At 36.3% G+C, this 24791-nt stretch overlaps 1 protein-coding gene across 2 annotated transcripts in view; it reads left to right on the top strand.

Moving 5' to 3' along the window:
- LSAMP (limbic system associated membrane protein) overlaps positions 1-24791 on the top strand; it is a 605854-nt gene that overhangs the window by 321293 nt on the left and 259770 nt on the right. For both annotated transcript variants that reach the window (XM_020288073.2, XM_020288085.2), the window contains exon 2: positions 1893-2125. In XM_020288073.2, coding sequence (XP_020143662.1) covers positions 1893-2125 — 233 coding nt within the window. The remainder of the gene's footprint in view (positions 1-1892; positions 2126-24791) is intronic.

Here is a 24791-nt window from a genome sequence, read left to right as displayed (position 1 = left end):
ACAGATTGGTGGCAAATTCTGAACCAAAAGACATTTAGAATAAATGTCTGTGATGTAGCAAATCTGGTCATTGTTGTGTTATGCTGTGCAGGGGAGAAAAATGCAAAGGGAAATATGATAGAAGATTTAGAATACATTTATGCAGGTAAATTTCTATCCCCAGTGGGATAGAAAAACAATAAATCTACATTCAATAATTTCATTAATGATCTAGAATAAGACAGCAAACGGCCTATGAATTAATGCATCAACGATTCTAAATTGACAGGTGCTGTGAATAACACCAAGGGTAGAGAAATGTCAGAAAAGCACAAAACAGTGAAAGTAAAATAGACTCTAGAAAGAGGCATTAAGGATCTAGGAAGTTAGCTTTGTGCTCCCCGTAGAGGAGCTCTAAATTATCAAACACGTGAAATTATTCCCAATAGTATCTAGATGGCAGAGAAACACATACTGAGAATTGGGGATACCAAATGATACCTAAATCTAGTTATATTTATGAAAACAAACAGGCAAAGAAGAAAAGTAAAACCTGTGTATCTTGGCACCCAACTGATTAAATCAAATTCCCATTCTAAATGATTTATATACTTCTCCTAAGAATAATGGGATAAAGAGATCTTTGTACTATAGATGAGGCATTTAAAAAGGCAGCTTTTTTCTTATGAGAGATACCAGTTGGCCTCTATATCTCTAGGTGGGACAGCCTGTGGATTATGCATCAATTTTCTGTCTGTGTGTAGGTGTTGAATCTCTATGCCCAGCTGTTTTGACCTCAGAGAAAACTTGGATTTGACTTAGTTTAGAAAATACAGGGACACCTGGTGTTTCAACTGTTCTGCTGCTGTGTTCCTGGCTCTTTCTGTCTGTTCCCTCATGCCCCAGAGTTTCGAACAGCTGACTCTGCAGCTGCAAACAGGGTACAGAACAGTCTCCCTGTGTGGTAGGCGTAAATCTTGCCTAAGGGATACGGAGAGAAGTTTCTTTTTGCTTGATCTTTCTATTGCCAGATTCTTGCTGGAATTGAAGAAGAAAACCATACTTACCAGGATGCATTTACTCCTTCTCCAATAATGCATGTTCTTTGCCTCTTTCTTCCATGTTTCAGAAAGAGACCCTTTTAGGTTTCTAAAACAAAGTAGTCATTTTTCCTTTACCTTTCTTGGAATATAAACTAAAAAATTAGTTTCTTCATCTTCCATAAAAGATTGCACTCATTTGGTGTGACCAGAAATGCTGGTAACAACATATTTTGCCACCAAACAACCTGCTGCCTTTAGTAGCTGGAACTATACTTATGCCAGCTGATATTTGCTTTGATTTCCTTGACACTATACCTGTCTACTTTCTCTTGGACCTGCTCACACAGTTTTCATTTCTAGAAGTGGGCATTCCAAACTCATAAAGGATGGAAGCAAACTAGTCTAATTACTAAAGCAATGGAGCATAACTTGAATCTACATCACACGAGACTATAGGCAATATTTAGAATAAACAGTTCAAGCTGGCATAAAAATGTCACAATATCAACTGTATATCCTCAAAATTACTTAAACAGATGGAGTTCTCTGTGAATGGCCTTTTCCTAAACAAGAAAAAGATAATTCAGTGGAGAATCAATACTAATTTAACTTTATTTGCCTTCATTACTCACACTCAGAATGTTTATTGCTGAATGGAGTCTAATATAATGACATCCATCCATTGGATGATAATTAGATCTTAAAGGAAATAGTGAAAATACTTAGGACTCCAAGAAATGGTATGGCAATGACTCATTCTGCATGTAATTATCTTTTTGTTTGGTCTTGTTGAATCTGGTCATATAGAGAAGGAGATCAGAAACAGTTGTGGTTAAGGCACTTACTTACATTGTTACTCTGCTTTGCCAGGTGCGTTGTAGAAGACAAGAACTCGAAAGTGGCCTGGTTGAACCGTTCTGGCATCATTTTCGCTGGACATGACAAGTGGTCTCTGGACCCCCGGGTTGAGCTGGAGAAACGTCATTCTCTGGAATATAGCCTCCGAATCCAGAAGGTGGATGTTTATGATGAGGGTTCCTACACTTGCTCGGTTCAGACACAGCATGAGCCCAAGACCTCCCAAGTTTACTTGATCGTGCAAGGTAAGAAAAGGGCCAGATAGATGGGTGGTAAGGAAGAGGTGGGAGGCAGAGATTAATTATGATGTACAAAACATTTGAAAAATCTTTTCTGAAAAAACTGCTTTCAAATATATTATTGTATTTAAGCATCTATTTTCTTCAAAGAAAGATAGACTTAAAATGAGTGAGCTAGGGAGAATATGGAGAGAGTAGCCTTGTTGCTATGAGCTGGACCATGGTGAAAATATTTTCTCCTATCCCTGAGGGTGAAAACACACAGCAAAATCCACAATTATTGGAACAAGGTAAAATGAGGATACAGGAGCACACAGAATGCTTAGAACCATATGAAGTCCACTTATCTACCCTATGAGATATGGGATGCTTTGCTGAATCTGAGAAAGTTTGGTTTTATCTCTTTTCACCCTGAAGACTATCACTAATTATCTGTTTTATCACTAGCTATCTGATTTATGATAGCAAACGTCTTTGGAAAAATAAAAATTCTCAGATGACTTGATATCTTCTCTGCTGTCCAGCTTTATGTGTTGTTTGTGTCTCCACTTAATGACAAGTTACTTGTGCGAAAAACTAATGACAAGGATCTGCAAAGTCATTGGGAAAATGTGTTTCTATATTAAGGTTACCAAAGACACATCTCAATCATGGTTTTATAGGATGAAAACCCTAAATGGCATACACATGCTCCGAAACTATAGTACTCTTGGGTTTCTTTCCCCATGATTGCAGAAGGATAACAAAGTTGATCAGCTGCACAATTTTATTGCAAGCAAAGATCTTTCAGGAAAGATCTAAGCACTAACAAATATTAGGGCTGTGTTCATGTATTCTTGATTTACAATTTTATGTAAATTTAATGCAAATTAGGCATGGCTCTAGGGCTTCTGTCGAGATTCCAATGCAGTCAGTGGTGTGGCAAAGTTTGACTGTAGCTTCTATTAATGTGTTATGGAATTGATTATTGCAGCATTTAAATTATTGCTCTCCCAACTCCTGTGATTAATAGATTGAAACTGGAATAAAATACATCAGAGACCGCTTGGTACAGGGTGCTTTAGTCATATGACCTCTATCTTGGTCCATTTGCAATGGCTGACAGCTTCATTTTATTGCTTGTAAAAGACATGTCTACTGGCTTGCAAACTTCCAACCATAGTCAAAGCATAGAATGTTTTCCCTGTAGTTCAGTAAAGAGTACTTGAGCTTCTTAACAAGGGAAACACCAGGGTTGAGATCTCAAGCAACCCATTTAAATGTGTAAACATAACTAGAAAAATGTAAATATGTCAGTGGGTTAATTTACCAGCTACCTCAGAACAGATGCAAGCACACATGCATTCACACACATACACATCAAAATGAAAGGAGAATTTCTACCTAATTCAATGACACACAGAGAAGAGAGAGAACTAATTCACTTAAGTCTCCTTAGAACAGATTTCATTTAATGACCAGTTATTGAGATTATTTCATGATTTTTCTCCTTTTTTTAAAATTTCAAAATATTAAGGGGGTACATAAGTTTTTGTTACATGTATACACTCTATAATGCTGAAGTCAGGACTTTCAGTGTGCCTGCCACCAGGACAGTGTCCATTGTACCCAATAGGTAAGTTTGTATCCCTCTACTCCTTTCAACCTCCCTGCTTCTCAGTTTTTAATGTCCTTTACATCTCTTTGTGCCCTTGTGCACACATAATTTAGCTCCCACTTATTTGTGAGAACATGTGGTGTTTCTTTGTCCATTCCCGATACTTCACTAAGTATTTCATTCCTTTTTATGGCTGAATAGTATTCCATGATGTGTGTGTGTGTGTGAGAGAGAGAGAGAGAGAGAGAGAGAGAGAGAGAGAGAGAGAGAGAGAGAGAGAGAGAGAGAACATCACATTTTCTTTACCCACTCCAGGACTGATGGGCACTTAGGTTGATTCCATATATTTGCAATTGTGAATTGTGTTGCCATAAACATTCAAGTGCAGGTGTCTTCTTGATAAAATGATTTCTTTTCCTTTGGGTAGATGCCCAGCACTGAGATTGCTGGAATTGTTAAGAATTTTTGCATTAATGTTCATAAGGAATATTGATTTGTATTTTTTTGTTGTATCCTTTCCTGGTTTTGGTATCAAGGTGATACTAGCTTTGCAGAATGAATTAGGTAGGATCCCTCTTTCTCGATGTTATGGAGTAATTTCTGTAGGATTGGAATCAGTTCTCCTTTGTAGGTTTGGTGGAATTCAACTGTAAATCTGTCTTCTCTGGGATTTTTTTGGTTGGGAGATTTTTATGATTGCCTCAATCTCACTGCTAGTTATTGGTCTGTTCAGGATTTCTATTTCTTCTTGAATCAGGACTAGGAATTTGTGTGTTTCCAGGAATGTTTCCATTTCTTCTAGGTTTTCAAGTTTGTGTACATAGAACATTTTGTAGTATTAATGAACAATATTTTGTATTTCTGTAGTATCAGTTGTAATGTCTCTTTTTTCATCATTTTATATAGATGATGAGTCCTTTCTCTTCAATTTCTGGTTAATCTGGCTAGTGTCCTATTTATACTATTTATCATTTCAAAGAACTAACTTTTTATTTCATTGATCCTTTGTATTGTTTTTTGAGTTTCCATTTCATTTATTTCTATGCAGAGCTTTGTTTTTCTTTTCTTCTCCCAGCTTTGGGTGTGGTTTGATTTTCTTTTTATAGTTCCTTAAGATCTGAACTAGAAATTCGTGTTCTGTCTTTTCGATGTAAACATTTAAGGATATAGATTTTCTCCTTAGCACTGCCTTTGCCATATTCCATAAATTTTGAAAGCTTGTGTCCCCTTTGCCATTCAATTCAAAGAGTCTTTGATTTCCATCTTAATTTCATCAGTGACTCGAGGATTGTTCAGTAGCAGCTTGTTTAATTTCCATGACTTTGTGTGGATTTGAGAGTTTCTCGTGGAATTGGTTTTTAGTTTTATTCCACTGTGGTCTGGAAATATACATGACATGATTTCAATTTTTCTGAATTTTCTAAGACTTGCTTTATGGCCTAGGATATGATCAGCCTTAGAAAATGTCCTGTGTCCTTATGAGAAGAATGTATGTTCTGTAGTTTTTGGGTAGAGTGTTCTGTATATGTCTGTTAGGTCCATTTGTTCTAGAGTTCCATTTAGGTCTAGTATTTCTTTGTTGATTTTCTGCTTTGATGATCTGTCCAGTTTTATCAGTGGGGGAGTTGAAGTCTTGGTGATATGATTTGCTACTGTTTATTTCTTTGCTTAGATATAGTAGAATTTGTTTTATGAATCTTGGAGCTCCTGTCTTAAGTGGGTATATAGTCAGAATCGTTATGTCTTCTTGTTGAATTGACCCCTTTATCAATATATAATGACCATCTTTGTCTCTTTTTTTTTTTTTTTTACCATTGTTTATTTAAAGTCGATTGTATCTGATACGAGAATGACTACACAAGCTCACTTTTGGTTTCCATTTGCTTTGAATATTTTTTTCCATCCTTTTACCTTGAGTCTGTGCATGTCCTTGTGAATTGGGTTTTGTGGAGATAGCATATACTTGGGCAATATTTTTTCATCCATTCAGCCAGTCTATGTCTTTTAATTGGAACATTAAGACCATTCAGATTTAGTGTTACTATGGATATATGGGATACTGCTCTGTTCATCATGTTGAATGATACCTTGTTGTTTTGTTTTTCCTCTTGTGCTATTGTTTTACAAGAGTAAAGAGCTTTGATTTTGGGGCATTTTTACACTGGTGGGTATTTATCGTGCTGTTTCATGTATATTGTACTACTGAGCATTTCTTGTAGGGCAGGTATAGTAGTGACAAATTCCCTTAGTGTTTGTTTGCCTGGAAAAGACTTTATTTATGGAACCATCATTTATGGAACTTAGTTTTTCAGGATACAAAACCCTTGGCTTGTAATTGTTCTGTTTAAGAAGATTAATAATGGGACCCCGATCCTTTTGGGCTTATAAGATCTCAGCTAAGAAGTCTGTTGTTACCCTCATGGGATTTCCTTTGCAAGTTAGCTATTACTTTCAACTTGCAGCTTGTAAAATTTTCTCCTTCAGTTTGACTTCGGCCAGGTTGATGACTAAGTGTCTTGGAAATGTCCTATTTTCTATAAGTCTTCCAGCATTCAATGACCATTTTACATGTGGATATCTGAATCTCTGGAAATACAAGGGAAATTTTCCTCCAGAACTGCCTTTAATAGATTTTCCATGTTTTTTTCTCCCGCTTTTTCTTCTTCTTAGATCTACCTATAATTCATATATTGCCTCACTTTAGTCAGATATTTCTCTGAGTGATTGATTGTTCAGTCTTCGAATTTTCTTTCTTCTTTTTCCTGCATCTTTGACTGTCTGTGTTAGTTCAAAATTCTTGTATTCAAGCTCCAAGATTATTTCTTCTGCTCATTCCAGCCTGTTGTTGATGCTTTATGCTGTGTTTTAAAGTTCCCTAAGTTACTCTTTCATTTCTTTAAATTCTACTACATGCTTTCTTATGTTGTCTACCTCTTTAGCAACTTTTTCATTTTTTTCATTTATGTCTGAAAAAATATTTTTACCTTCTTTGTGTTGGCTTTCAACTTTCTCTTCAACCCCATTCATCTTATTTGCCATCCATACTCTGAATTCCATTTCTGACATTTTGACAATTCCTTACTGTTGGTGTCCAGTACAATAGGTCTATTGTGATCCTTTGAGGGTATTGAACTACCTTCTTCTTTCATGCTCCCAGAGTTCTTTTGCTGGTTTCTTCTCATCTAATACTTCTTCTCTCAGTTCAAGACAGATAAGTTTGCAATGCTCCTGTTGTCCTTTGCTAGGAACTCTCCTGTTTAGTTAGAAGAAGGAGAGGTCTCTAGATAGGGCTTTTATGTGCTATTCAAGAAGACTGATCCAGTAAAAGAGGGTCAGATGCACTGAGATCTTGTAATGTAGCTGTTCTACATTGTCCCATTCCCCTGTGGTTGTCACAATCTAAGCTGGTGCTGGGGGATCTTCATGTGGAGAGGTGTGTTGTTCCCTAGGCCACTGTTGGAAGCTCAGGCAGGGGTCTGGGTGAGTCCCTCTCCACAGAGACAGGCATTGTGGGAGATTGCTCTACCCAGGTCTCCTTGTGGTGGTGGCCGTGGCTGTTTGACGAGGCTATCTAGGCAGTGGCCACAGCTATCACTCTATCCAGGTTTAGGTGTAATGGCAGGGGGTGGCTTGTGACCAGTGGGTCTGTGGTGGAGAACTGTACTGCAGGCATGGCATTGTGCAGTGCTGCAGGGCTGTGGCCTGCTGGCCAGTTTGTGGGTCCACAGTACATAGGGGTGAGGGGCTTGTTCCACCTTTTGGCACAAGGGCTATGCAACTTGGCCTGCTGGCTGGTGCACAAAACCAGGGGACATGGTCCACTGTGTGGCATGCAGGGCCAGAAGGTACTGTCCTGCCTCACTGAGTGTGGATCCACAGGGTTGTGGCCCACCAGTGAGCACACAAATCCACAGGGGCGTGAACCTCCAAGCAGGGCACAGGTCCATGGGGTGAGGACCTCCATGCAGCACACAGGGCCGGAAGCTTCTTCCACTAGTTGGCATGTGGGGCCACAAGGGCATAGCCTGCTGGCCTGTGCACAACACCAGAAGGTATGGCCTATGGGCGGGGTGCACCTTCACATGGTGTGCAGGGCCAGGGGGCTTTTTCCTCAGTTTGTGGGTCCATGTTGTCATGGCCTGTCAGCTGGCATGTGGGTCCACAGGGCCTCAATGGGGCAGTGCATAGGGCCAGAGGGCTCGTCTCACAGATCAGAGTGTAGGGCCATGTGGGAAGGTCTGTTGGATGGCCAGGGCTCTCTGCTCACACAGTTCCCATGGGAGCTGCTACTGTGAGCCCTCTTGAGTGGTATTGGCACCTAAATTCCCTGGTAGTGGGGTCACCTGGCTCCAAGTCACTGGCATGCAAGAGCGTATGCTCTCCCTTCTTTCTCCCTGGCCCAGCAAGGGGTGATATGGGGGTACCTGCAGGAAAGTCAATCCCCGTGTAGATGAGGTACCCTGGACCCGATTGCTCAGAATGGGGTCAGCTGTGGCAACCCAGAAAAAGAGGCCAGCTGAGCCTGTTCTCTGACACAACTTTACCATACAGACTCTAAACAGTTTCCTGGTCAGTACGGAGGCCTGTGGCAGTGGTGGGGGGAAGGGAGGGGCTCACTGCTCCAGTCACAGTCGCAGTGTCTGCGTGGGGAGTGTGGGGCTCTGGGGTCTCTCCTTTATCCCTTCCCCACCTGTAGTTATCTCCCCCAGGTACCTTTCAATTTTGGGGAATGGATGCCCCCATCTCCATCCACCTCCTTCTCTCTCAGTGTCTCTTGTCACTTCTCTGATAATTTACAATGCCCTCCCCAAGAGGGTCTATCAGTAGATGGGCATTCACTGGCAACTTTTGAGCCTCTTCTTGAGAGTGGTGTGCATGGGCTGCTTCTTGTCTGCCATCTTGGCCTAAATAGCTAAATATTTTATTTTGTTTACCACTATTCTAGATTTCCCCTGTGCCCCCGTGCACTGATAAGTAGGAACAAAATTAACACTGAGAAGTCCAGCATGTCTTAAAGCTTAGTATTATACAATCATTTAAATACCCATTTGGTAGTGTTCACTTAGATAAACACATACAAGCTCTCAGACAGCCCTCCCTGTTCCTCTCCCTAAAAAGGTCTTCATGTAATCCTCCTTTGATTTTTGATGTAAAATTGTTTGCTAATATATATCTTTATAATGGATTATGCTTTAAAAACCTGCTTGGATATATTACAATACTTTTACACAATTATAGTATTTTCACAGCTTTTGATATCATTAGAGAGCCTCTAGAGACCACAACTAGAAATTATGTATGTTCCTATGCTGAATAAATTTGGTCAGTCTGAGCCTATATTCTTGGTTTCTGGGTGAGAAAATAGAAGTTCATTAAATTTAGGTTACTTGCTCAAGATCACCCAGAGAGTTCAGAGGGTAGTTAGGTGCCAAGCAGTCCTGGATCAAATCTAAAACAATTTTCACTGGAATAGAATATTTTTGCTATGACTTTAAGGGCTACTTTAAAGATTTATATTTAAGCCAACTTCCTCCCTTTTAAAAAATTTATTTGTGCACTTTTAAGTAACAAACATGACCATCTCAAGAGCATTAGAACTAGAACAAAGTTAGATCATACTGCCTGTACCTTCATGCCATGGCAGTGCAAGTGAAATTAAATTTAACTTCATATTAAGAGATAAAAAATAACCTACTGACTTCCAAGTACTATTTATTTATTACGTCATTTAATTATAATAATATTACTATTAAGTAGGTTTTAATAACTTTATATGCAAATGCTTAAAATTCAGAGATGATAAGGAACCTACCCAAGGTTATTTGTTGGTTTAGGACAAGCCCTTATCTGTATGATTCAAGAGATTATTATATTTTCTTCTTAAACACATTGCTTTGACAGTGAAAATGGGCAACAAAGACTGTACTTATAAGGGAGATGAATAAAGGATTGTTTCCTCCTTTAGCCTGAGTCAGGAAAATTTTTGGACAACTGTATACATGTTAGAATTTGGTCTCTAGCACCAGATGGCTGAACCAGTTCCATCTGGGACATTCAGCTCTGTCGTTGTCAGGGGTTTTATCTATTCACATTCTTCCATTGACTCCTACTCTTTACCTCAACTTTACATGGTTTTCACCACTTCAAAGATTCTGCTTCTAGGTATGGCTGACATCCCTCTTCTCCTCTACCCCACAGCACCTTTCTTCAGATTCTAAGAGCCTTTCGCATTTTTATGTTTTGCCTTGATGGTTGCTGCAAATTCTACTCAAGTAATGATTAAATAAGCACTATATTTCTTTTCCTTACCCAATAGTGAGGCTACCCTTAGCTCAAAGGGACTATGAGCTATCACTAAAGAATGCAATTAAAAAGGTGAGCTATGCAGTCACCTTGCCTGATTCAAATCTGTTTCCATTCTTGCTATCTAAATAAACTTTGAGGTAAAGCACTTCTCTAAGCTTCAATTTTGTCATATGTAAAATAAAGATAAAATTAAAATCTTACATCCTTTTAAATTTATTGTAAGGATGAAATTAGATGATCTATATAAACTCCTAGCTTGGTGTTTGGAGATCACGGTTTCTCTCCCAATAGATGGATGATGATAATGATGATGTTGATGATGATGATGACAGTAATGAATATCATGATGCTGCTGGTGCCCCAATAGTTCCATAAGGCTCGCTCTCATCCTGAGGTGCTACCCAGAGCATAACAGCTACTTTCACTCATTGCCTTTTACCCTTGTAATTGGCTTTTTCAGTTTTTCTTTTGGGTCCCTCCAGCCCATTTTTTCAGTTGTTCTTTTCCTTAGCATCCAGTCTTTACCTTTACTTCTTTAGAATTCTAAAAGGCTTCTTAGACTAGCATCACTTTTAAGTTCATACCTACGTTTATTAAGCATGTTTGAGTAGAAATGCAGTGTATATCAGCAATACACAGAGGGTTGGTTACATTTAAAATTGGTGGGAGATCCTCAGAATTTCTGATTCAGTAGATCTGAGCAATGCTTGGGAATTTTCATTTATAGCACATTCCCTGGTGATGTTGCTGCTGTAGGGACCACACCTTAATAACTAGTATTCTAGGCTCACCTCCTCTGTAATCCTAGCGCTTTGGGTGGCCAATGCAAGAGGATGGCTTGAGCTCAGGAGTTCAAGACCAGCCTGAGCCAGAGGGAGACCCCATCTCTAATACAAATAGAAAACTTAGCTGGGCATGTGGTGTTCACCTGTAGTTCCAGCTACTTGGGAGGCTGAAGCAGGAGGATCGCCTGAGCTCAGGAGTTTGAGGTTGCTGTGAGCTACTCTGATATCACAACAACAACACTCTACTCAGGGGACTGGAGTGAGACTCTGTCTCAAAAAACAAAACAAAACAAAACAAAAAAACCCTACCATTCTAAAAAAATTATATAACTTAAAATAATATGGGGAAGTGATTCTGCATAATTCCATTCAATTTCAGATACTGTTACATTCCCCAAATAGTCTTAGCTAATCTTGCTAGACATAAGATAGAGAACAAGTAGATTGACAAATATCTTAACTTTCATGGACCATCTTAGCCCCTCCAAGACTGCCTACCTAGCTTAGTACCATAGAAAGAAAATCTTTTCTTTCCCCAAACTGTACATTTTCAGGCATCAAAACTGAAAAAATAAGTGATTGTGGCACACTGCTCTAGACTTCAAAAATCTCAACTTTATACATTTGTGAGTGTTTATAACTCCCCACATTTCTCCTACATTTCATTTTCCTTACAAGTCCTCTTTTTTTATATACATGTATTTCTACAACATTAGTGGCTTTTCAACATCTACCATATTTTCTCACTTATTTTGGTGATTACTTTTCTCAAAAGAAGTAAGTTTTTATCTGTTCATGAGGGTCCTTACAAACAAAATATCCTTTGTTGAAATAAATATGTTTCATGGTTCACTAAACTCAGTATTTTGCTAAATGGCAACTCCACACACCTTCTTCATGAGGTACACAGGTGAAGTTTTGCATTATCAAATACAAAAATCAATAGTGACCTTTGGGATCACTTGTTATTACATGCTTTAAATATTGTACCTGTGGAAGTTAAGGCTACGCAAATATGAACTTGGATTTGAGATGCTTAATGAATGGAGGGAGCCACATATAAAAAGCCAAATTTTTTGGTTCTCATGCCAGCTCCTGTACAGAGTTAAAAATCAAAGATAAAGAAAACATCACTCTTAACTTCAATAAAATAAGCAGTGTACTCTGCATCTTCCCTATTAATAATGCCTATTTATTCTCCTAAGTTTGCCTGGAGATTTCCTAGTCTATGTAGTCTGTGATTTCCTAGCTTTTCTGATCATGCTACGTATGGAGACACATGTGTTAAGACAATGTTTCTCTAGATGTGATCCTTATATAACCTGCAGCGAAGTCACATTTTGGTTTATACTTGTCAAAATGCAGATTTCTGAGAAGCACATTTAGAAAAATTGAATCAGAATTCCTAAGGATGGGACCAAAACTTGCAAATTGTTGTGTTCTGCAGGTGATTCAGATCCACACACAAAAAATCAAGAACTACTCTCTAGGGATCTAAGCAATCAATGAGAGAAATGTACTGCCCCCGGCATGCTCATTTTCTTGTATGACACTGCATCAAATTACATACAAAAATTCTGCAGAGCAAGTACTAGAACCTTGTAATTGTAAAAATTAAAAATAAAATAAACCTGTGTACTCACTTAAAACAGATGTTAGTGTCATATCATTGAGCCTTAGGAATAATGGCACTGAAAACTGGAGTATTTGTTATAAAGGTAGCATTAAGAACCTTCGTATGTATATGGACACAAAGGAAATCCTGACATGACAATATTTTAAATATAAATTTTATTTTTATATACCTCATTCACCATACATTACAACTTTTAACATATTTTTAATTTATGTATCCCATAATTGTCAAGTTGGTACCCACACTAGAGTGGTCATTCCCATATTGAGTCTTTTTCTCTATTCTTATGTTATTCTAATTTGGTTAATATTGTTTTAAAGTGGCCTAATCTGCAAATACTGAGATTTTAAAATGTATTTATACATAAATAATTATATTTCACTGTAGTGTTAAACAGAATTGCAGACTTTTTTTTTTTTTTTTTTTCATCTCTATGACTCAAATCACACACAAGCCTGGTGAGAATCTATCCATTAGCTGCCAGGAAATTTATTCCATAATTACCTCAATTAAAACAATATAATTGTGAGAAACATGTGAGAGTTTGATTCCTCATAATACCAATATGTTTGGTGTTTCTTTTCAAATCTTCACACTTAAAAAGCCACATTTTCTGGATCTTATTAATCCTAGTCTATATTGACTTATAATTTTACAGAGATGTCCTTTTATTAATAATTTAATAATTGAAAACTCAAGTAGGAAACACAAATTGAATTGTTTTCATGAAGATTATTCTAGAACTTATTGTTTCTAGGATTTAAATTTTAGAAGTAAGTTTTACAATCCTCTGAAATAGTCCTAATGCTGACCAGAATCTATTACCTAGATCTCCAAAAAAGTCTCCTTTTTTCTTTCTCAATCTCTCTCTTCTTTCTCTCCTTCATTACTTCCTTCTTTCCTTCCAATCCTTCTTCCTTTCCTTTTTTAATAAACATCGTGTTGCATTGATTAGTTTTTCAACATTTGAACATTGCCTATAAATTTCATACAAAAGTTTTATAAGTACATTGTAATTGAATTTAGCATGTAGCTCTTTTCATTTTTAAGGCATTCTAATAAATAAGAATTTGAAATCGTCATTACTTAGATTTGTTCTTAGGATTAATTGTATTGATTATTGAGAATCTTAATGATTAACCAAAATTTTCTCATTTGGATTTTATATGCTGAAGTCTACTAATTTTCCTACTCTTCAGCTTAATTTTTCAGACAATAGCCTCTTGGTTGGCTGTTCATAGGTCAGGTGCAGACTTGAAAGACATCAGTATCCACATTAGAACCAGACAGCTAATGTAAAGGGAAAAAGTCAAACTTTGGCAAAATTTTGGGGAATATAACCTCATGCAGTTTTAACTTGATATTCCTCCTATAGGAGAACTTCAAGTTTTATCTAAATCAACCCCATACATACATAATTCATCACTATCTCCAAGCTCTCTGTATATAGCTGCAGTCCAGCATTTTAGTTATTAAAGTAAGTAAATCATTTACAACCACATACATTCTAATCTAAACTGCATTTTCCCTTCTTGAGGATGAGAGAAAATTTTTTAAAAAGAGAGAATAAGTTATCAGTACCAATAGGGGCACAGATTTGGCTTAATATAAAATTCCCAGCAAGGAAGAAAGCTAGCTACTTGAAGACAGAGACTAAAGTATAATGTTCAGCTATATTCAATTTTCTTTTCTCTTTTTAGTATATTCAAATCTTGAGTCATTGCATCTATGAGTATTTTAGTACCTTATGGTCAGAATTTTCAGGGTTATTAGGAAGATTTGAGGGTGGGGGCTTATTCTATATTAGATATGCATATGCTAGATATTATAACTACATCCAGTCTGTGTGACAAGTTATTTTTATTTCCACTTACATGATGTAGTTACTCACACATCTGCTGATTTTTACACAGAGATTTTACTTTATTAAGATAAGAATATCTACTCTATCCTTTTCGAATGTTTTTAATACTGTAAGCCACCATAAATCAGTATCATTTGTAGCATTTATGTTTTCTATATATTACCTACAAATGTACTCTAAAAAATATTAAAGGTAACTTTTAAAATTCACATATTTAAAAAGTCCAGGAAAATGGCATGTATAAATATATATTTTTCATATGAGTACTTTTATTCCTTTCAGTTTGCTGCAAATAGAAAACACTTAATTTTGCACAACAATCTACTAGATGACATGCATTGTCTTTAAAACTTTTCCAGTCCTAGGTCTGTGTGAGTGACAAACAGATTAAGTATACAAAACACAATAAGGCATCTTTTTTTGTAGTCAAAAACCTATTAGGCAAGCTGCAATGTAGAGGAAAATAGCCCAACCTATGTCAAGGCCCACACAAGGAGGGTTTCTGAGTGGGGTGGCATCCCTGGAAGGCCCATGGTTCATGCCAGAGGGTATCTGAGAGAGCAGGCAGTCCAGGAGAGAGGACCAACCATGGCTGCATTGATGGGAATTGAGCAAGTAAATAAATATGTTGAGGATAATAACCAGTTTCTTATTGTTGGAGAGATAAAAATTTGGAGAGGAAGAAAGGTAAAATGAAGCCTGTGGTACCATTCATGAGTTATAATGGGGTGGGGGAGTACAGAAAGAGAGAAAGAGAGAGAGAGAGAGAGAGAGAGAGATGCAAATGGGTATACCTAGTTCCTAGCATCCAGATTTTGGTTTTAAAATATCACTATCCACTAAAAGGAAGAAGGGTTCTTTGGAGAAATACCTGATCCCAGGATTGGAACAAAGAAGGAACAGTATGAGCTTGGAGCATAGTTCATGCCAGAAAGGGATGTACTTAAAAAATGAGAAGGCATGCCAAATGTACACAGACGCCAGCTTAAAAGGAACTTCCACCAATCAAGTCTGGGACAATTTGGCTATCGAAATAAATTATTTCAATATATTATAATACTGATATGAATGAAATAATAGTTATTAAATAAAGATAATATAAAGTCCTGTCTTATAATAGAATACTGACTAATAAATGTAGAAGGAATGATGGAATTTGAAAAATAGCATTTGGCAACTATTGCAGAAATAATTAATTCAGGCAAGAAATATCAATGGATTCTAAAACTTGTAGGTGAAAATGAAATAAGAAATGAAATTTTTACATAATGTCAAAGTAGCTCCCAATAAAAATATTTATTAATTACATAGAGAAAAAAGAATACAAAAGAAAAATGTAGAGTAACCTAGCTGACGCCATATTAATCAAGTGATGAAAGTCAACACTATCAGTAATGGTACAAATTGGCATCATATACCAAAAGATAGGAGGCAATGGGCAGAACACAGCCTCACTTTTGTGAATTTTTTTCCAAAACCTGAGTGTAATCATAAGAAGATATTGGGCACACCCAGGCTAAAGGACATTCTATAGAAAAACTGGCCTTTAATCTTCATAAATGCCAAGGTCATGAAAGTCAGGCAAGACTGAGTACCTGCCCAAGATTGAAGGCAGCCAGACTGACATGACAACTAAGTGTAATATGTGGGCCTACATTGGACCTTTCTGCTAAGAAAGACATGATGCAGCAGTTGGCAAAAGTTCAATAGAGTCTTTGGATAAAGGGTATATGGGAGTTCTTTGTATTGTTCTTGTAATTTTTCTGTAAACTTGAAATTATTTCAAAATAGAGGTGAAGTACAAACAATAATACTTAAGTCGGGAATTAGGATTAAAAACCAATGAATAAAATTCAAAATTATATTAAATATAGCATAATTAGAAGTATTTTTTCAAGCATAAACTGTTATAAAGAAATGAAAAAATATGTGATATCAAAAGGTCAAAGGAGAAAAATCATGAGATAGTCTCAATAGCTAACAAAAGACATATGATATAATTGAACGTCTATTCCTGATTTTATTAAATACTCATAAACTTAGTAAGCAGTAAGCTAAGTATAGAGAATATATTTTTTAACATGAAAAAGATGGGTAACATCAACTGTAATTAAAGTGATGACTAAGGCAAGGTTAACAACAATCATCACTATTATTTAACATTAATCTCAAAGTCCTAGTCAATGCAATGGAATAAGACAATGAAATGAAAAGATTTAATTATGGGAAAGGAGGAAATACATTTATCACCATATCACCTAATATTATTACTAACTAAAACAAACTTATAAATTAATGAGAAAGTATATTATTAACAGTTTGATACGTTGTCCAGTTATCTGAACAAATATATAACATCAATACTTTTTATATTTAGTAATAATAAATATTTACAAAAATACTAAAAGTGGCCACTCAAAAAGCTGCAAAAACTGCCGGGCGCTGTGGCTCACGCCTGTAATCCTAGCTCTTGGGAGGCCGAGGCGGGCGGATTGCTCAAAGTCAGGAGTTCAAAACCAGCCTGAGCAAGAGCGAGACCCCGTCTCTACTATAAATAGAAAGAAATTAATTGGCCAACTGATATATATATAAAAAAAATTAGCCGGGCATGGTGGCTCATGCCTGTAGTCCCAGCTACTCGGGAGGCTGAGGCAGAAGGATCGCTCGAGCCCAGGAGTTTGAGGTTGCTGTGAGCTAGGCTGACGCCACAGCACTCACTCTAGCCTGGACAACAAAGCGAGACTCTGTCTCAAAAAAAAAAAAAAAAAAAAGCTGCAAAAATATAAAATAATGTAAGAATAAATTAAATAATCAATGGAGAGAACATAAATGCAGAAATTGAGAGACTAAAGGAACAGTTTTTTGTCTGTTTAGGTATTTTTTTTAATAAAATCAAATAGTTATCAAGTGGCAATGCAAATAACATTAAAGACGTAAAGAAATTAAAAATGTAAAGATGGCAATTATCTCCAAGGTAAATAGAATTTTTTGTGTGCCTAAAAATTACTTTGGGGCATTTTAAAGTTAAAATTATAATACATTTATCAAATTAATTATGAAGAATCTTGGGCAGGAAAAAATAGCAACTTTAAAAAAATAATTGTTTTATTAGGAGAAAGATTTCTACTGCTAGATATTAACATATATCATAAAGATAAAATAATTAAAACAATACATTTTTAATTGCAATATGATGAAGTCAGTGGATCTAAATGAAAGGCCTAAAACACTACCACATATGTTAAGATCACATATGGTACAGGTTGATTTAAAATCATGTATGATTATGCAACAAATCGTTTTGAATAAGTTAATCGAGAAAAAAATAAAGTTGTATTTCTACTGAACAACTTATGAAAAATAATACCAAATCTCTTAAAGATTTAAAAGTAAAAAATAAAGAAAAAGAGTAGAAGAATCATCAATAAATATGTCTCTCAACAGAGTGTGAAAAGCTATTAGCATAAAAGTGCGTGAAAAAAGCATAAAGAAAAAGATTAATAAATTTGACTATAAACAAATATATAAACTTAAGAGAAGTGATAAAATCATTTTAAAAAATAGGTAACAGATAAAGCTCCCATGCCATTAGACTATGAATAAATTCCAACAGATCAGTAAATAAAACTTTAAAATATCAATTAAAAAAGTGACTAAAATTTGTCAAAGACATAAATTGTCAGTTTACAAAAGGATATATGGACATAGCAAAATAGAAAATTGGCAAAACCTTACTAATAATTAAGGAAGTGCAAAATAAAACAGCAATAAGTTGTTATGTTATAAACTAGTAATACTGGGAAAGGGTTAACAAAATGAGAGTAGTCAGAATTGGCAAGTCAGTAGGAAAACTGATACTTTTATAGCTCCCTGTTGAGAGTGTAAATTAGTGCAAACTTTCCCTAGGGTATTACAGGGATGTCTAAGTTTTAAAATATATTTGTATCATTGACTTATTAATACTACTTTCAGGAATATATAAAAATAAAAGCATCTGACATGTAAACAGATTTTTGTACAAAGTGGTCATGGCAGGATTTGGTAAATTCATACCCAGCGGGTGCAGTGCATGTCATCTGTGGGATGGGCACACTTGTGCTTTTGACTCAAATGGTACAAGGGCAATTTACATAACCAAAATGCTTGTACCCCCATAATATTCTAAAATAAGAAAAATAAGATAAAATTACAGAAAATGCTATAAATAATCAGAATAAGGAATTAAGAAGTTAAATTTGGGTCATTTCATAAGAAATGCCATTATAGGCTGGGTGCAGTGGCCCACGCTTGTAATCCTAGCCCTCTTGGAGGCCGAGGCAGGCAGATGGCTCAAGGTCAGGAGTTCAAAACCAGCCTGAGCAAGAGCAAGACCCCATCTCTACTAAAAATAGGAACAAATTAGCTGGACAACTAAAAATATATAGAGAAAAATTAGCCAGGCATGGTGGTGCATGCCTGTAGTCCCAGCTACTTGGGAGGCTGAGGCAGAAGCATCGCTTGAGCCCAGGAGTTTGAGGTTACTGTGAGCTAGGCTGATGCCACTGCACTCTAGCTGGGGCAACAGAGTGAGACTCTATCTCAAAAAAAAATAAATAAATAAATAAAAAGAAAAAGAAAAAGGAAAAAAAAAGAAATGCCATTATAATGGACACTATAGTGGCTACCTTGCATTCAAACCTCTTCCCTATGTTTGGGAATTTCCTTCCTTGTTAATATAGTTGGGATGCAGATATTACCATCCACTATAAAAGCTGAAATAAAAATTTAGACATACTCAGAAATAGGGCTTGGACATGAGATCAAGGCCTTAAAATTCCACTGCACCTTTCCCAGACTTGGAATTATTAATAGAAATTATTGATACAAAAAACTGAGAGCCAAGGAGACTCTATTCAGGTAACTGGTGGCATCTGCAACAGTGAGTTTATGTGGGAAGGTTTGCATCACTGATGTTCCAGTGAGGCCTGTATCCAGGGCCATGTTGGTGACAGTGAGAGCTGTGGCATTCATGTTCGGATTCACCAGCAGTCATGCCCGCCTCAAAGGATTTATTTAATTCTCGTTTTGCACCCTTGCCAGTGATGCAGTTGCAGTGAGTTCCTTTTCCATACATGACAACCAGAGATGGTTTCCATTTCTTCCGAATAAAAACAGAACTAAGCAGCTGTTAAACATTACATTTTTAGAAAATATTTTATTAGATGATAAAAATATTTGCAATATATGGTTAAGTGAAGCGGCCATATACAAAACAGTGTAATCTATAACCTCAATTTTGTAAACTATGGTCAATATGCACATCATATGTACTCACACATCCATGAGAAAAAAAGATAGAATAAAATCTACCAACATAACTTTCACAATGGTTTCTGAGGCATAGGCTTTACAGGTAAATTTTTATAGTATTTAGTTTCTAAATTTTAATGTGTGTGTGTTTGTGTTTTATCTGGAGAATGCCTCAATAAAAACTGTTAAAATAATAAAGTCATGATGATTGAAAGGACACACTTTCAGAAAAATTTTCATAGAGTAAAATTTTCTTTAGTACCTTCTTCCTCCCTTTTATTTTCCTTTTTATTTATGTTTTGCTGCTTCAGCCTTCCATCATTTCCCCCACCTGAGTGTTCATACTTCTGTAGTTTTAATTTTTTTCCATTTTTTATGGAAGAAGCAGACTCATGAACTAATCTATTCTAAAATGAATACGCCCTAAGCCAAATTATTACACCGTGTGAAGATATATTCTTTTTAAGAGAAATAGAATAAAAATAATGCTGCACACATGCCTCCTACACTCACACATAAAGTCTTGGGGGAAGGAATGAAGATAGAGATTTTGTGTAGGTAGGACCTTGTCAATCTCCTCAACTCAAGTAAAATAGCAGAATAAAAATTTCCTGCATAAAATTTCTAATTTAAATTTTAAAAACCCACTTCGATCAGGACCTCATGATTGCTCCTTTAACCATTTACTGGCATTATTTGCCTGTCTACCCAAGCCAGAGCCTGTATTCTGACATTTCAGTGGCCCTCTTACTGGCACCAGAAATTCAAATTTATTCAATCTTATCTTGTTTTGACCTCTTCAGTCTCTAACCATGAGTGACTCCAATAATTCCCTTTCTCCCTCTATGTAAAGGATATTAAATGTTGCTAGGAAGTGGGAAATCATAATTTTTATTGAGTACGCTACAGACTTATGCTAACCTCAGTTGACTCCTCATGATTTCTGCAAATCTCTACATTTACTCTTGTTAATTTTCAACTCAATTGCCTATCTTAGTATTTTCCATATTTCCTATTTGCAACCTCCCACTGCCTCTCCTTTTTAAAAAAGCCAAATTCTTCATATCATTCTCTTTGACATCTATTTAAGCACACTATTAATAATTCCCTCTTTTCTTGCAATCCCTTTTCCCTTGATTCTCTGAAATGATTCACTATCCTAATGTTCCTTCTATCTCTCAGGCTTTGTCAACATGCTCTCCTTTAGTTGTGTGATTTTCATATTTCTGTATATTTCATTAGAGCTGTCCTTGCTTCTCCTTCCTTTTCTGATTTTATCCACTGATGACCTCATCTTTAACTGTAACATCTATATAGTTTGATTCCAAGTCTCCATTGCCAGCCTTGCCTTTTATTTTTCTGAATTCTAGCCCAGAAATACCTTATAAGCATTTCTTTCCATCTATCAGCTACTTTATTATGGTCAAGTCAAAGTTAATCTTTGCCTCTCTTTACCTTCTGATGTCCTTATTTCTGATAATGGCACAATTGATCTCCCTGAAAGCACAGTTATTTCTCACTTCTCCATTCCATCTATCTCTTCTTTTCAGTCAGCGATAACATTTTTGTAAACCATGCTTTCTTACCTGCAAAGGCTCTCATTACCTCTTTCCCAGATATATTTTTTAATAAAAGTGGAATCTCTGGCTCCTGCCCTTCTGTATTCTAAACTGTTTTGGACATCACTCCCAGGTTGTTTATGAAATATAGCTCTGTTATTAACATTCTTTGTGTCACAATCTTTCAGCTGCTCACAATGATGATAGTCAGCTCACACAGAACAGCCTGGCCCTGAGCAATTTTCCCCAACATGTTGTTCCAAACTTACTTCTTTCTGTTTTCATACTCTACATCCTATATAATCAAACTCTTCCCCACAATTGTGAAGGTGGAGTTAGGCAGGCATGGAGTGTGAGAAAAAAGACTCAAGACAAAAGAGGGCATGTATATGAAAAGACCCTGGCCAGGGAGCTGGAACATGCTCAGCAAGAAGGGGTGAGAAGCAGGAGGAGTTGCCAAAGCACACAGAGCCTTGCACGCATGTTACTGTGTGTATGTTAGTTTGTTTTCTTTTTCAATGTGTGACAGGAATTGACTGAATGTTTTAAGGGGAGTAACAGAGGGTTCCCACTGAAGTTTTAAAAATATCAATGGTCACAGTTTATGTAAAGTGACTTCTCTATCATGGCCTACTTCATCTTACTGTCCACAAGGAAGTTCTTCCTTTTCTAACACTAGACATAGTGTTCTCTCTCTCTCTTAAAGCATATCACATTTCATTTTATAATGTCTCTATTTGATTGCACATCTTATCTCCTTTACTAGTACAAGTTCCCAGAGTGCACAGAACTTCAGAAAATATCTGGTAACAGATGACTAGTCTTACATTCTAACTGTAATATCCAGGTTCACAGAGAGGATGGGACCATATATAGAATGTTAAAACAGTTGATGAAAATCTTAGTCTTTAGTCATTGTGATTCTTCATCTTTCTATTGCTCCATCCTTACTTTTGTATGGATGGAGCAAACATTTGTAATTATTTGTACCCGGTTCATTCTATCTCTGAAACAGCAATAAATCTCATCAACTCATTTATAAGACTGTAATAAACATCACCCAACTAATAATCACTATGTACTTTAAGTTTTCTAAAGAAAATATTTCAGTTTTCTTTCCTAGTATTTGCTATATTAAATCTGAAAGAAAAGTTATTATTTTCTACCACATATCTAGTCATAGAGCTGTACAAGTTAGCAAAAATGAGAGCATTTTAGATTGTTCCAAGGAAGAGGAATAGGGGTAGCTATAACTTTTCTGAATTATGATTGGTTGCTGAGCAGATAATGATTTATGGCACATTTTAAATTACTCGTCTGGATGGAATAGTTTATGGAGGGGGGAAATGGGATTGTTCTTTAATATCCTGAAGCGTCTGAAAACCTATGCAACTTTCATTGATCTGCTCTCTGCTGGATAATAACTGCTATTTAAAATCGATGACATATTTACTTTTCTCAGAATGCCTCCCTAGTTATAAACCATTACTTGTTGTTTGTGGAGAAGTAAATTTTTTTATTCATTCCTCCATTAAACTGGAGTTTCCATAGACTTTGGGGTATCCCAGTTTTATCAGTATTCAGCATGTTTTTTCATATTCCTCCCTGTTCCATTTCCATTTTATAATCAGTATGATAACTTGAGGGTCAATAGTTTTCAATAGTCTCTGAAAAACAAATGAACAAATTCCTAAGTTCTTCACATTGCTCATCACCCTTATATCAGGAAAACCTTTCCTAATAGGTTTTTAATAAAGAGAAATAAAACATTAGTTTGATGCTTATGTTTGGTTTTGCTAGGGGGTATGTTTTATAAAACAATGGCAAGATACAGCAAAGTATATGTCCAGGGATGAACAATAAACTCCCTATATCAGACACTCAGACCAAATCTTATAGCAGCTATTTCATTGCCTTAAAAAATGTTCTTTAACTGAGTTAAAAGGGGGAGAAAACCTGTTCATGAGTGCGGCCTAGCCAAACAGTCCGTGATTGATGGGGCAGCAACAACCAGGGGGTATTTGCCAATTCACCAATGCCAAGTCCTCGGAGTGATTTTGCTGCCTGTGACAGCTGGTGTTCTCTATTGGAAGGCTGCTTCTGTATACATCCATGATTTGCATATTTATATACCTCGGCTGCTGTATGAGGTCTATATTTCACAGCAGTGTGTATAAGCTGTGCAGGCTTACTGCTTGAGTGCCTCTGGGCATGGGATGGTAGAATTGATTTGAGTAAAGTGAGAATTTTAGGTTTTTGTGTTTTGCAGGTTAGCTAGTAATGTCACATTTTTGTTCATCTCCTTCTTCATCAACTTCAGTAATATTTTTGAAGCATCTGTATGCATGGGCTACCATTTGAGGCAGACACATTATATGCTCTGTAGGAGGGTACAAGCTCAGATATTAAGGCATCATAGAAATATAGAAAAGAAGACATTAAAGGAATATATTTATCCAAGTTGAAGCTTGAAGTGGAAATTGTGGGATTTGCACACTGAAGGGAGTTACTGATGTTTTTCCTTCATTTGGGAAAGACTTAAGAAGGTAAGAATTACTCTGCTAAGACAGATTAATGAACTTCTAACTTGAGATTGCTCTTTCTAAATAGTAGTATCACAGAGATCCTGTAATACATAAGATTTCCACAGTTGTGTGAAAGATCAAATATATAATATTTATTAAGAAGGAAGAATGTGAATGGGCACTTTGGATGAATATAATGTGAAGAACATAGGTTAAAGGAAATATCAGTTGGATAAACAAACAATGAATATGTAGAAAAAAAGTGGTCTTAGGAACATGGAGAGTGGTAGGTAATTAGCAGGAGACATGTTAGGGTGGGGGTGTCATATAAGGAATTTTGTGGTAGTTAATGAGAATCTTTGCCCTTATTTTGTATGAGATGGAAATTTTTTAAGGTCAATTGAGAGTGTTAACTTGTAAAACTGATAGATGGGGTCTTCAGATTGAAAAATAATCTGAAGAAGGATGTTTTCCATGGTAATTTCTGGAAAAATATTAGTATTAGAAAAAAGGTAACTAGACTCGAATTCTAATGGGTAAAAAGAATGGGGAAATTTTTAAACAGACAAAGACTATAGTACCTGAAAGAAACATTCAAAATTTTTGTGAAGAACAGGAAAGAATTTAAAAGTGAACTGAAGGTTTCTACTATTGCACGTTTCCACTATAGTGCTAATGCAACAGGTTTCGTTTTGAAGAACCTACTTACTATCGGCTGAATGTTTGTGTCCTTGCTAAATTCATATGTGGGAACTTTATTCCCAGTATTAGTATTTGGAAATAGGGTCTTTGGAAGGTTATTAGGCTCTGTCCTCATGGATGACATTAGCACCTTTGTAAAAGAGGCCCCAGAGAGGTACCTTCCCCTTTCCACCTTATGAAGACAAAGTGGAAAGCTGGCCACCTACGAACCAGGAAGTAGGTCCTTATCAGACACCAAACCTTCTGTCATCTTGATATTGCACTTCTCAGCCTCCAGAACTATGAATAATAAGTTTCTATCATTTATAAGTCACCCAGTCTATGATATTTTGCTACAGTAGCCTGAACGAACTATAAGACACTACTATATGTACCAGGTATTCATATTCATTATCTATAAACCTCATAA

This window comes from Microcebus murinus, chromosome 1 (assembly GCF_040939455.1).
Source record: "Microcebus murinus isolate Inina chromosome 1, M.murinus_Inina_mat1.0, whole genome shotgun sequence".
NCBI classification, from domain to species: Eukaryota; Metazoa; Chordata; class Mammalia; order Primates; family Cheirogaleidae; genus Microcebus; species Microcebus murinus.
The sequence above is the reverse complement of the archived record's forward strand: the minus strand, read 5'-3'. Positions and strand labels throughout refer to the sequence as shown.